This window comes from Mastigoproctus giganteus, chromosome 6, assembly GCF_048544385.1.
Source record: "Mastigoproctus giganteus isolate SK-2022 chromosome 6, ASM4854438v1, whole genome shotgun sequence".
In the NCBI taxonomy this organism is placed as follows: Eukaryota; Metazoa; Arthropoda; class Arachnida; order Uropygi; family Thelyphonidae; genus Mastigoproctus; species Mastigoproctus giganteus.
The window spans coordinates 62951710-62965510 of NC_143580.1; the positions used below are offsets into that span (position 1 = coordinate 62951710).

Here is a 13801-nt window from a genome sequence, read left to right on the forward strand (position 1 = left end):
CACCCCCTCGCTCAACATGCAATGTACTGACATATCAATATGTTACAAATCTTTCTTCGTATATGCTACTGCAGGACCAAATTTCACTTTTATCCAACGGATTAAATTATAATTTACCACCTAGCAAGCTACCTAAAAAGCAATTCGTAATAGACATTTAATTTGGTCTTCATAATGTTCCACAAAAATATTTACTTATTCAACAAGTTAACCAAGTGGTGAATAACATAAAAGACACATGACTTCCCAAACTGAATAGTTTGTTATTTGGTTTTTAGGAGCATTAGCAACTAGGGCCAAATTGCTCCAGGGATATGCGGTAGTCATTCCCTGACCTTTCCGCATCCTCCGTATTTGGTGGGAACGGGCTCCCAAACTGAATAGACGTGAAAGTTCAGCTTTATGTGAACTTCGAGAAAATAAAGATATTATTATTCAGAGAGAAGATAAGGGAGATACAGCTGTAATACCTGACAAAACTGATTATATAAATAAGTTAGATTCAATTATATGAGATATCTCCACTTATCTTGAAGTAGACCCAGGACTATTTACCAATTTGGTCAATCAATACAATAAAATGTTAACCACGTATCAAATAATGACTACATTACCATGTTTCAGTTAAAGAAATTGAAGGCCAGAACATTTCTGCACTTTTCAGTCAGGTAAAACTGACTAAAACCGGATTTCCTATTCGGCCCATTGTTTCTTACAGAAACTCAGCATTTTCATCCTTAGCCACACATGTATATAGTATTAAAAAACCCATTAGACAAGCAATACAATCTGGGGTAAAAAACGATACATTATTATATACCTTAAGGACTGTAGACTCGGTGATAATGATAATTTATTCTCACTGGATGTTACTTATATATATAAATATATATATATATATATATATTTTTTTTTTTTTTGTTTTGTTTTTTTTTTTTTAGGAGCATTAGCAACTAAGGCCATATTGCTCCGGGATATGCGGTGGTCATTCCCTGACCTTTCTGCATCCTCCGTATTTGGTAGTGACGGGCTCGAACCCCGGTCTAATCAAGAAGCGTGTGGTACGCACTGCTGCTACTTCCCACCTGGCTACGGAGGTGCCTGTCATTATATACGAATGTAACATTGAATATACATTAGATATTCTTTGGGAGGGATATGTTAAATAATAAATTTATACCGATTAATTATACGAAGCTTCCTATTAAGGAAATTTTTCACTTAATTAAACTTTTAGTTGAGGCCAACTATATCACCTTTAAAGACAAAGTATACAAACAAATTTCTGGTTTGCCAATGGGATTGAATCTAAGTAGCTTAATAATGGAGGTCCATCTCTCAATGATTGAGAGTATACACTTGACACCTTTTCTACCATATATCACATACTGTGGGAGGTTATTACTGATAGTAGTATATTCAAGACATTTTACATTCATTAAATAATATTCATCCTACGCTCAATTTTACATTGGAAAGGGAAAATACGGTTAATAAATCAATAAATTTCAAGCTTACTCGGGACACGAATAAAATCCAATTTAACATCTATTGTAAACCAACAAACACTGATATGCTTCTACATAATAACAGCTATCACTCGTTCATCTACAAAAGAATTATTATCTTTAATCAGTTTCTCAATGCCTATAAATATTCAACAACGGAATCTGCTGTAAACTCAGAAATATAGATATTAACCAGCAGATTCGGAAACAGGGGTTGTCCCTTGCTACAATAAACCGAATTAGGGTACAAGGATAGGATACAAAAAACTATACCAAACAACAATAGTAACATCAAAAATTACTTTATTTCAGTCCCATATGTTGAACAGTGGCACAAGCAGCTTAACAGATTCTTTAATGATACTGAATTTAAGATTGTGGCCAGACCAATATGGAAAGTACACGCTATACTGAACAACTGCTCAGTCCTTTCCTCTTTCACAATACAAATAAATGACTTGGTATACAACATTTCTTGCAGTGATTGCAACTCATCTTACCAAGAATCTATGCAATTTCCATTGAATATTCACACAAAACAGTATGCATCCTCAGTACATGCTTCTCATGCAGCAGCGTCAGAATTAGCCTTCATGCTAAAAATCATACATTTTTATTCATACAAAATCATACATTTAAAAATCATACATTTTTATTTAACATGGCCAAAATACTTAGTGTCCGATGTAATTAACGCCCTTTCTGTCCCAAAACATGGACAACAACACCTTCTTTGCACATGGAGTGGTCTTTGTCTTTTTTGGAGATGGGGAGGAGGTGTGCTTCCACTTTAACGTATCTTTAATGTGTATGGTTTGCATCAGGAACTGTGAGTGTACCAATATCATGCTGAGGAGCATCAGCTAGTTATATGATAATTGGTGTATTTACTGCTCTTCTGGATTTACTTGGAACTTGGTTTACTGGCATGGTACTGACCCAGCCCACTGAACTAGAGATTTAATAAGTGGGATGGTTACTTGTCTCATGGTTGCCTAAGCATAAGTTGGCTTATCTATGTCTGGACCCGATAAGATTTTCAGCTTCCTGGTATGTTACATTATGCTCAGTTTTGTACTGTTATATATCCCCCCCTCTCATTTCCAGAGGGGGGGGACATTCCTTGGAACAGGCAGCATGTTCTTTTTTGCAATTCAGATACTTGGGTGTTGTGACTGTGCAGTCAGGGTATGCACAGTAGATCCACATGTGGTGCAGGTAGCTGCTCCTCTGCAAATTGTGTGAGGGTGCCAAAACTTCTGGCACTTGTAGCAGCATATCGAATTTGCAATATAAGCTAAAACACTGCAGTTAAGGTAGCCTGCTTTGATCACTGTTGATGGTCTGGGATTGTTGAATATAAGGATTGTGGTCTGCATGGGAACTAACATACCTTTTTGCTTTGTTGTGATTTATCTCAACACTAACCACTCCCTGACCTTGTAGTTCTTGCTTTAGTTCTTTATCTAATATCCTCTTCCCCCACTCCATAATAACATCTCTTTGTGCATTCTGGGAAATGTGGGGAAACGGTAACAGAGATTCTATCAAATGGTGTGAGGTTTCGTAATTTCTCATATTGCTAAGCAGCTTTGACTAGTAAATCTTCTGATCTTAGACAATACACTGTCTTGGGAGCTCTTATTACACTTTCTAGGAATATTTGCACTAGAAAAGGTGAGAATTTTCCGATAGGCTGGTCTTGTGTTAAATTGATAATGACATAAGCTGGAACATGGAATCTGTCTATATCAATCTGTTGACATTTTGCTGACACTGAACCACATTCCTCATGTTTATGACATGTTATACTCTGGTCTATGAACCCAGTGGATTCCTGGAAATTAAGATCTATTTGATCCATTTAGCCTTGTATGGATGAACTTTTCCTGTTCAAGTTACCAGCCCCTCCACTTGGAGGCAGGAACAGTGCTACTTTATGACCAAGCAGTAGTGGAAGATAGTGAAACAGACAGAGGGGGGGAAAAAAGGTTATTTTTAATCCTTATCAAGTAAAGTACTTTCTTTGGAGAAACTTCTTATGGACTGTCTACTCGAGTTTTAATATAATGCTTTAAATAGGGAAATGATTTAGTTTTTCAAGAAAGTATAAATTTTGTGGCAAAGTTACTTGGCATCTAGGGCCTATCCATAATAACATATATTAATAACTGTGTAATTAGCTTTCATTTGGGGTGTGAAAGCCATTTTTAAATTCTTGATTTTCAAATTAGGAACTTGACTATCTTTTTGCATTTACCATCTATCTATCAAGTGTAATACTCATAGGGATATCTATCCAACCAATCTAGATGGGTTGGATGGATGCAGTTGCTTGAGGTAGTAACACTACTTCGCTTGCAAATTGCAATAAGTTTCTCAAAAAGGAAGTACTGATAATTTACAGTACAACAGTAAGTAACTTGTAGCAACATCAAAAAGGAATAATACCATACTAAAAAATTTAATACTCCTTATTATGCAAATGATTTGTAAATTTATCTCAATTCCAGTGAAGGAATACCTTGATTCAACAGTAATATTTTCATTTTTTATTTATCCAGTTCAAAAATTACTCTAAAGAAAAAATACTGACAAAAAAACAGCAATTTATTCAATATTTCTTAAAAGTGTTATTTGTGATATAACGCTAAATCTGTGGCAATTTGTAACATGAAAATTATATGCCAGCATCAATTTGTTGCAAGCATAATATGATTACAAATTTTGATTGGTGGGCAAAAACGTTTGAGGGGTCAATAGCAATAAATTTCATTGAATTTTAGCATCTGCAGAAGAGTGGCAAAGTGATATAACCACCCTCATGATGATTGCTCTCCACCTTTTCAATGAATTTTTTTTCTCACCATTTGATTCAAACATTGAAAAAATAAATGATATTATATTTAAATTATCTGGTTCTACCCATGATGAGAATCACTGCACTAACCAGTTGCAATGTTCAAACACTACACTTTGTTGTTAACAGCATGGTATAATTTTAACTTTGATCTGTATCAGAAAATGTTGGCTGTGTGTGCTCACATTTTATTTGAAAGTTATTGTCTGAGAAGAAAGGAAAAAAAAAAAAAAAAAAGCCTACTGTACAAATTGTAACAGTATGGCATTAAGGGCAAAATCCTGCTATGAATAAAGGGAGAAGACGGAGAGTGGTAATCAATGGACACTGCTTTTCGTGGACTAATGTTATTAGTAGAGTCCCCCAGGGTTCAGTGTTGGGTCCATTGTTGTTTTCTGTATTTATTAATGATATTTATGAAGGTATATCAGGCTTAATGTCTAAGTTTGCAGACGACACAAAGGTTAGGGTTGTTAATGACAGGGTTGTTAATGACACTAATGACAGTATGCTACTGCAAGATGATCTAGAAACGTTGAGCAGATGGAGTGAGAGGTAGCAACTGAAGTTTAACATTGACAAATGTAAGGTACAATATATGGGTAGCAGTAACCCCAGAGTAACATATCAACTGTGTAGTACTACACTCAAGGTAGTACTACACTATGTATAGTACAACACTTAGTGAATGGAACAAAGGATTTCTCTTATGAAAAAAGGCTTGAGATTTGCAAATTACAGTGTCTGGTGACTAAGCACCTGTGAGATGATCTGATAAGGCCTTGAATGGTTTAAGCAAGCTCAATGCTGATGGGATTCTGCCTCTTTCCTAGATTAATTGCCTGAGGGGGACATAAATTTAAAATTGAGGAAAGACAGTTTTGGAATAGATATCCGGAAGTTTTCCTTTAGCCAGCATGTGGTTGATTGTTGGAACAAACTTCCATCTGTTGTTGTGAAAGTTGACAGCTTAAATAAATTCAAGGCAGAACTAGACAAACATTTGGAGCAGCGAATGGATGGGTGAAATGGGAAGGTTTTTATATTTTTGGCTGATGCAGTATAAGCTTGCTTCTTGCATCATATGCCTCTACTAATGCTAAATGTGATTAGAAGAGTTGAAACATTACCTCTTTTTCTTTTTGATGTGAAAACATCTTTGGCAGCACCTACTAAATTTCACACTCAAGTAAAATCAATTTGTCACAAAAATGCAATGTAGAAATGATGTACATCACGCCACTTCTTAAGTGACACAACTTCCCGAATTACATCACTTCCTAAATGTCCACTATTTCCTCTACCAAATCAATGTTAGTTGATTCGGTAGAGTAAGTAGCAGACTGAAGTAATGTGGTAATGAAAATGCAAGACAGAAATTACATCATTTCAGTAAAGGTTTCTTTTCTTTTCTTTTCTTTTAGGTATTTTGATTTGTATACATTGATTACAAAATATAAGAGCTTTTGTATTATAAATATTTTATTAATAATTCATAAATTTCTATAATTTCAGCTGGAAGACAAGATACAATGGATTTATGCCTAATAGACTAATTTCCATGTGACTTTCATCAATTTTAACCACTTTTAACCACCACGCTTTAACCACTCCCTTTCTTAATATCCCAATCAAATAGCTGGACTTGTGAATTTTCTTGTGTTTTATATGCCTGTTTATACAATGATCATCATCAATCTCCCTTGGCAAGTGATGGACCACCATGTTGATTGAAACAGGCACGTCGATCACTTGGCCCAGAATGCCGTACTGTCCGTATGCGTGTCTCAGGCACCTTATCTGAGCCTCTCTGTCACTAAATCCAACTTCGGTAAATGCAATGGAATTTCTGGGCAGACAAAGCATTTCAACTTAGATAGTGCTGGAATGGTATTGTTCTTAAGTGATCTTCTACAGCTATTAAACACAAGGATCTCGGCGATGTCAACATTGGGAAATGCAGTGCATATCAATGGTGTATGTTTAGCAGCTAGTTTCTTTGCGTCATTTTCAAACCACAGGTGTTCACAAATATAGCATGCAGAACATAAATCATTCTTCATAAATATCCTTTCACACTCTCGATGCGCATTCTTATGTAAATAGTAGCCACCGTAAGGAAAAGGAGCGTGTTCGTTTAAAGTCATCTGCTCTGAAATTAGAGAAATGTTCCATCGTACATAATTAATATTCATTTCAGGTAAATCATTGTTAGATGGAGCAGCATTACTGGTTGAAGACACTGCTAAATCCAACAATTGATTTTCCGTTTGTTTTTTAAGCAATCTCAATAGTCTGTCATTCTCACGCACTCATTGCAACCTCCATCTTTATTTTCTTAGGTTGGCTTGCTCGATAATCTCGACAGCGTTCTATGTTTGACTTCGGCATTGTTGAACACAAATGCTATAGTAGTGTGCCATTTGGTCCCTTTCAATAATCAGAAAATTATTGATGTGAAAACATCTATAGTGGGACCTAACAATGGAATGTAATGAAAATGCAGATTGCAACAATACAAGTATTTGTATTGTTGCAATCTGCATTTTCATGACATAACAATGACAACTTATTTTATGACAATGTATTTTTTAAGGCAGCCAAAATATTAACAACCACAAAAAATTTCACTCAAAAACATTTGCACACAATAATACAACTTCAGGGCAACATGTGGAAATCATAATTTAGATTATAATTACAACAGAAACAGAAAAAAAACTGCTGTCATTAAAATTACAATATTTTACTGTTATACAGTAAAGTCAATGCTTTACTCAGTTAATAAAAGGAAGCTGTGCAAGCAAAAGACTTGCATAACGCCTGAGTCTGGATTTTCCTGAAGCACCAACACCATCTGATTCAACCATTAAAACATTTGTGGTATTATATTTAAATTATCTGGTTCTGCCATGATGGGAATCACTGCTTCAACTAGGAGGGGAAATTGCTGAGGAATATTCAAAACTATCTGCATTATTAAGTAATTTAATTTGGTAAATTTTTTCATCGCCCCACCACACCAACATTTGTGTTATATGAATTTTATGCCAATACTGGAAAGTATGTGCAGTGTAACATGTGGCCAATGCTTTCTCTTTCTCTAAACTCCTGTTATAATGGGTTTTTTTTTTTTTTTTTTTTTTTTTTTGTAGTTATTGGCACATCGGTTTCTGTGGCCATAATGCACCCCCCAAGATTTCTGCAGGACTTTGATCCAAGCCCGAGGTGGGATTCGAATCCGCGACCTTTGGGTTGCCAGGAAGGCACTTTACCCACCCGGCTATAATGTATTGCAAATCCTACAGTCTCTTTGAGCTAGATCTTGGACATAAAATGAATGACATAAAAAATACTCACCCAGTTCCTAGAGGAATGATTCGGAAATGACATGCTTCTGTTAGGTTCCAAGCTGCTGACATAAGCTGACCAACTCGTGGAACCCCTCCAGTTATGGTAAATGCTAATGCACCAGGATGATACATGGGACTATTTCTCATGCATACCTAATAAGCAGAAAATGGCATTCTTTTGTTTTAGTTAAATCTAATTCTGTAAAATTAATAAGTAAATAAATATAGTAAAAACTTGCAAAAGGTGTCTAATTGTCTCTGGCAGCCTTAGGGTCAGACCATTACTAGACTTTGGAATTAAACTTTATTGACAGCCTATCACTGCATAACATAACATATGTTCTGCACTGTTATTGCAGCGTTTTTCATGCTGCAAGGTCTATTTTGGCCAAGATGAATCTTGTTTCTGCTACAGTTGACGAACATGCAGAGATCAAGTGTTAAGGGTATAATCGAATGAGTAATAATCAATTATTAATATTCGATTATGAAATCAAAAACAACAATAGATAAAAAAATAATAAACAACAGTGGAGCGAAAAATTAAACTAATGTTATCAAAACCAAAGCTTAAGTCTTGTATTATCTCTCTCTCTCTCTCTCTCTCTCTCTCTCTCTCTCTCTCTCTCTCTCTCTCTCGTTCCTTTGCTTATTTTCAATTATGAATTTTGATTTGGTTATCAATAATACCTTATTATTGATTAAAATTGTTATTAATAATACCTTATTATTGAGACGTATTCAGGAGGGAGGGGGGGCATATGCCTCCCCCAACCAAAAATTCGAAATTAAAAGGGGGGTGGAGAAAACGCTGAAGGCATTTCGCTTCTTCTCTATTTTCTCAAGGGGTTTTCAGTAGTGCTCACAATACCGGTTAAAATTTTAATACTGGTATTTCGGTATTTTTAATTTATGAAACCGGGATACTGGTAAGCGGAAAAAAAAAAAAAAAAAAAACATTTTTCGCAATATATTTTGATGAAAATTAGGTGCAATAAAGTAAGGAAAAAACAAGTAATTACGTGAATTCACATTTTAAATCAAACTTTTATTACAATAATAAATATTCTAGCAAAAATTATTAAACAATTATTCTAAAAAAAAAAAAAAAATAAGCATCCACACTACCTGTCTGAATAAAGTGAGCTGTTAAGAAACTCAATAGCGTTATCATTTAAAATGGATCTAATTTTGGTACATATTTAATTAGCGGCAGAAAACATCATTTTGGATTCTGGGCTGCTTGGTGCTTTGTACTGAGATAGTTGTAGACGAGTTGCAGTTTAACCCCCCCCCTTATTCCCTCATCTTCAAAAAAATCTTATTTCCTTTTTATCAAAAATAAAAAATATTTCCTTTTTGACCTTTTATGGCACTATATCTGTATTAACGAAAGAAAGGATTTGATGGTTAAGCTTGGTGAGGAAACCAAATCTAAGTTGTGGAGGGGGGGTATTTATTTATTTTTATTTCCCTGTACCTTAGTACTGCCGTCAATGGCATTTGTTATGATTTTCATACAGCAGCTCCCCTCAAGCACTAAGCCACACAAGCTACCTGACTGCATTAAAAAATGAAAATTTCCAGGAGCTGAGGGATATCCCCCCCACGCCCACAAGTATATATCTTTTATACAGCCTATATATTATATGTGAAGTGAGCTGTCAGTTTCTCAAGAACAATGATACAAATATAAAACAAAAGTCATTTATCATACAAATCTACTTACAATACATAACTGATGTTCATTCATATCTAATCTATTCATTTTTCTCATTTAATCTGTTAATACATGCTATCATTTCCATAACATCTCTCTCAATTAACAATCTCAACTCTATACAGCTTCAAACACTAAACTAATGCTAACAATTCCATGTAATCTCTCTTAATTTAGCAATATCAATTTTCTTTACAATTTCAACCAATAAACCAACTCAATACTAAACATTTCCTTATTTCTCGTGTTTCTTCAACTTCAACCTTATTCTAAAATAATCTCCCACTTTATCTAAGTACCAATTCCAAAACAACTCAGTTCGGAGGACTTACCTTCCTTCTCTTTCAAGTGGGATTCCTTTGTGTGGATTCTTTCTGCAGAGTGCGGTGATGTGTGTCTGTCTGTCTGTCTGTCTGTCTGTCTGTCTCTCTCTCTCTCTCCTCTCTCTCTCTCTCTCTCTCTCTCTCTCCTTGGTTGAACTCTGCATCTCTGCTGTATAGCTCTTCCAGTACTGTCTTATTTCGGGATTTCGAGAACAGTTCTCTGCTAATACTAAAGGAAATTACCACAGCAGTAGTAGAAGCCAGGGCACTATCTGACTGGTTTGTATTCAACTTCTGGATTAAGTTCTAGCACAAGAACATGTCCGGCTGAACTCTTCACTATATAGGTGGACACTCCCAGAACTACCACTGGAAGTTGTTGTTGTTGTTATTATTTGGATTTTAGGAGCATTAGCAACTAAGGCCATATTGCTCCAGGGATATGCAGTGGTCATTTCCTGACCTTTCTGCATCCTCTGTATTTGGTGGTCACGGGCTCGAACTCCGGTCTAATCAAGAAGCGTGTGCTTCACACTGCTGCTCCTGCCAACCTGGCTACGGAGGCGCCTCGACCATCACTGGAAGGCTGTAACCCCTCCAAACAACGACCAAAAACCCCACTTTTGGGTTGAGCACCTTATTTGTTTCCTTCTCATTTATTCATTTATCGAACTGATTGCAAGTTGCAATCGCCCCTTGTACTCCTTTTTTTATGCAAGCTTATGTGCAAACCCATCTGGGGGTTTGCACATAAGCTTGCATATAAAAAAGCCTCCAGTCCTTGGGGATTCAGGGGAGGTCCCCATGGACTGGAGGTGTGCAAATGTAACACCAATTTACAATGGGGGTTCAAAAGGTGACACAAGTAACTATAGACCTGTAAGTTTAACTTGTGTTCCGGGGGAAAATAATGTTGTTGCTGTTGTTGGGTTTTTTACGAGCATTAGCAACTAACGCCATATTGCTCCGGGAATATGCGGTGGTCATTCCCTTGACCTTTCCACATCCTCTGTATTTGGTGGTGACAGGCTCAAACCCTGGTCTAATCAAGAAGCATGTGCTATGCACTGCTGCTCCTTCCCACCTGGCTATGGAGGCACCCAGAAAATAATGGTATCACTGGTTAAAGAATCATTGCAGGATCATCCAGACAAGACTGCAGTAATAGTTAAGACACAGCATGAGTTTGTTAAAGGGGGGGGGGGTCTTGTCTAACCAATTTGATTGGTTAGACAAGAGAGGCTTAAGATTTGCAAATTGCAATGGCTGAAGACTAGACACCTGCACGGTGATCTGATTGAGGTGTACAAGGCCTTGAATGGGTTGAGCACGCTGAATTCTGATGGAATCCTTCCACTTGTTCAGATTACAAACCTAAGGGGACATAAATTCAAAATAAGAAAAGATAGATATAGAACAGATGTATGGAAATTTGACTTTAGCCAGCGGGTGGTTAATTGCTGGAACAAACTTCCATCTGTCGTTGTAGAAGTTAATAGGTTAAATAAATTTAAGGTGGAAATGGACAGGCATTTGGAGGGAATGGTGTGTTTTTTTGTTGTTTTTTTTGCTGATGCTGCGTAAGCTCCTACACTTGCTTTCTTGCATCACATGCCACTACTACCACTAATGGTGTAGTTTTGGTTACCCAGCCTAATACTAGAATGTAAATTGGTGTCAGAGGCAGTGGTGTTGGTTTGACTACTAGAAAAATTTATATTCTGTGGAAGGTTTTCATATAGTGCAATCAGATTCACCAGGTCTGGCAATGGGGCTAACTATATCCCTGACATATTACACACAGTTTTTAAGCAATTTTGTTTGTGAGTGTAGATTTTTTGATGTACTGCTGTCTGAGAGTGACAAAGATGAACTTAATTCACTGCACTTCCTGCAACAGGCGACGAAATCTGGCTTTTTGGTAGTCTTTGTTGGCTTGATTAACACAGGTCCTAACAGCAATTAACTGAATGTCCACCAGTGCATGCGATTACTACACTGCAGTTTCTTTTTCATGGCCAATGAAGATGACCAGTGTAGTGCTTCAATAATGAACTCAGATTTTTCATTTGTAGGTAGTAGTTGTAATGCACAATGACATCATTGTAAAATGTTGTCGCAGGGCTCTCATTAAAGGAATCCCATTTAGTGTGTATTGCCTTGTAAACAAGCTAGGTTATCCAACTGATGGTTGGGAAGAAGATAAATCATCATTGTTGGACTTTTTAAGTGCATCAGCAACTTAGATTATACTGTACTATCGAATATTATCTCCACAGAAGTATGCATTCACAGGCCAGTTTACATCTGCATGGGCTTGAAAACCCAAAATAAATCATTGATTAACTATTTCCTCCGCTTGAGAATAGTTAACTATAACTACAGCAATAATTGAAGAGGAGGACTTAATAAATTACTCTAGTCAGAGAGAGCACTGAATCCAGACCTCTCCAAATCAGTGGTAAGTGGCAAAACTACTATACTGTTATGCAGGACAATGTCAAAGGTTATTGCATTGACACTGTGGTTCAGGTATCTAGTAAGAAATCCTATAAACCAGGGGAAATGACCAGTGTAATGTAATGTCAATATTCGTCTCTCCATGGGTTACTGAATGTGCTAACAAAAGCAGGGAATAGTGCCACTGAGAATGCTGATGCTTCCATCAGCATTTGTTGTGGCACAATGTCCAATAGTGGAATGAGCTTTGGTGTCCATAGTAATAATTACTTGGATATAGCTCAGAAAAGAGAGAGCATTTCCAATGTATTTAACAGTTGGAGGCATGTCATGGTTTTTCTGACAATATATAATATGCCTGACGTGGTAAGGAGCATGAGTGCAGTAGCACACGTTCTTTGATTGGACTGGAGTTCAAGCCTGTGACTGCTAAATACAATTAACATTTGTATCGGTGGTTTATTGTAAACTCCACTGACCTGGTGGTCATGCCGGAGTATATATAAGAACTTTTATTATATATATCAAGGATGTTAATTGAGTCAAAGAGGCTCTCCACATAAGCTCAGGCTGTTTATTTTTGTAATAATGAGATCTTTGCTATTCACAATGACTGAGGGGCCTGAATTATACAATAGTAGCCAGGATACCCATCTACTTGTCCACTGGCACAATATGGTTCTTGGATGCACACCATATCTATATTCTCTAATTATTATATATATGATATGTGACCAACAGATCTCTGTCCACTGATTCAGGAGCTCATCACTGATGCCTGTGATACCTCCATGACTAAGGAGATGGAGAGGGCTAATCGTGTCCATTAGTGGATGGAAGGGTCAACATCACCTACATGCAGATTTCCAGTGTTCTAGGCAGGCTTGCAAACCACTATTTCTGTCGCTAATGGAGCTAAAAGTTTAAAAATCACATTAGCTATGCGTTATTCGATGCTTATCAAGGGAAAACTATTCCGATTGAAACCTATAATTTACTTTTTGTGTTAAAATTAAAAAAACAATTTTTATTGCACTTCGATAGCATGCTTCTTTGTAATAAGTAACTCTCCTTTTAGTGACAAAAAGGTTGCTAAATAGTTAATAATTCTATAAAGGTCATTTATAAATTTTGTGACGAGAAGTATTTTTTAACAATTTTCAAAGCTGGAGTTGTCCTGGCAATGAGGTACTCAGAGAGCCAGTGTTGAGGCGGCAGTGGTGGGGAGGCACCTGCATGGAGTCTTGCACAGCCCTCACCTGCAAGTCGCTTCTCCCACCCTTGTCATTCACAACAACTGGAAAGACTCAAATAGACAATGTTTTTGTTAGTTCCTCAGTTTTAGGCCAAGCTGGGGTAGTAGAAACTTTTTTTTTTTTTTTTTTTTCCAGTTACCATAAAGCTCTCTATTTGAGATACTACACTAACGACCATTCGTAACTATGGACCCTTCATCCTGAGTGCCCATCACTCAGTAGTTGACCAATTTATTTACTAATTTTACTCCCATTTCATTTATTTTTTTATATACTTGAATAATAAATTTATGCTTAATAAACTGTGTTAATATACTAAAT

At 36.4% G+C, this 13801-nt stretch overlaps 1 protein-coding gene across 2 annotated transcripts in view; it reads right to left on the reverse strand.

The window, feature by feature from the left end:
* Window positions 1–13801, reverse strand: part of hyd (E3 ubiquitin-protein ligase hyd) — a 670489-nt gene that overhangs the window by 470786 nt on the left and 185902 nt on the right. For both annotated transcript variants that reach the window (XM_090375987.1, XM_090375986.1), the window contains exon 12: window positions 7729–7874. In XM_090375987.1, coding sequence (XP_090232113.1) covers window positions 7729–7874 — 146 coding nt within the window. The remainder of the gene's footprint in view (window positions 1–7728; window positions 7875–13801) is intronic.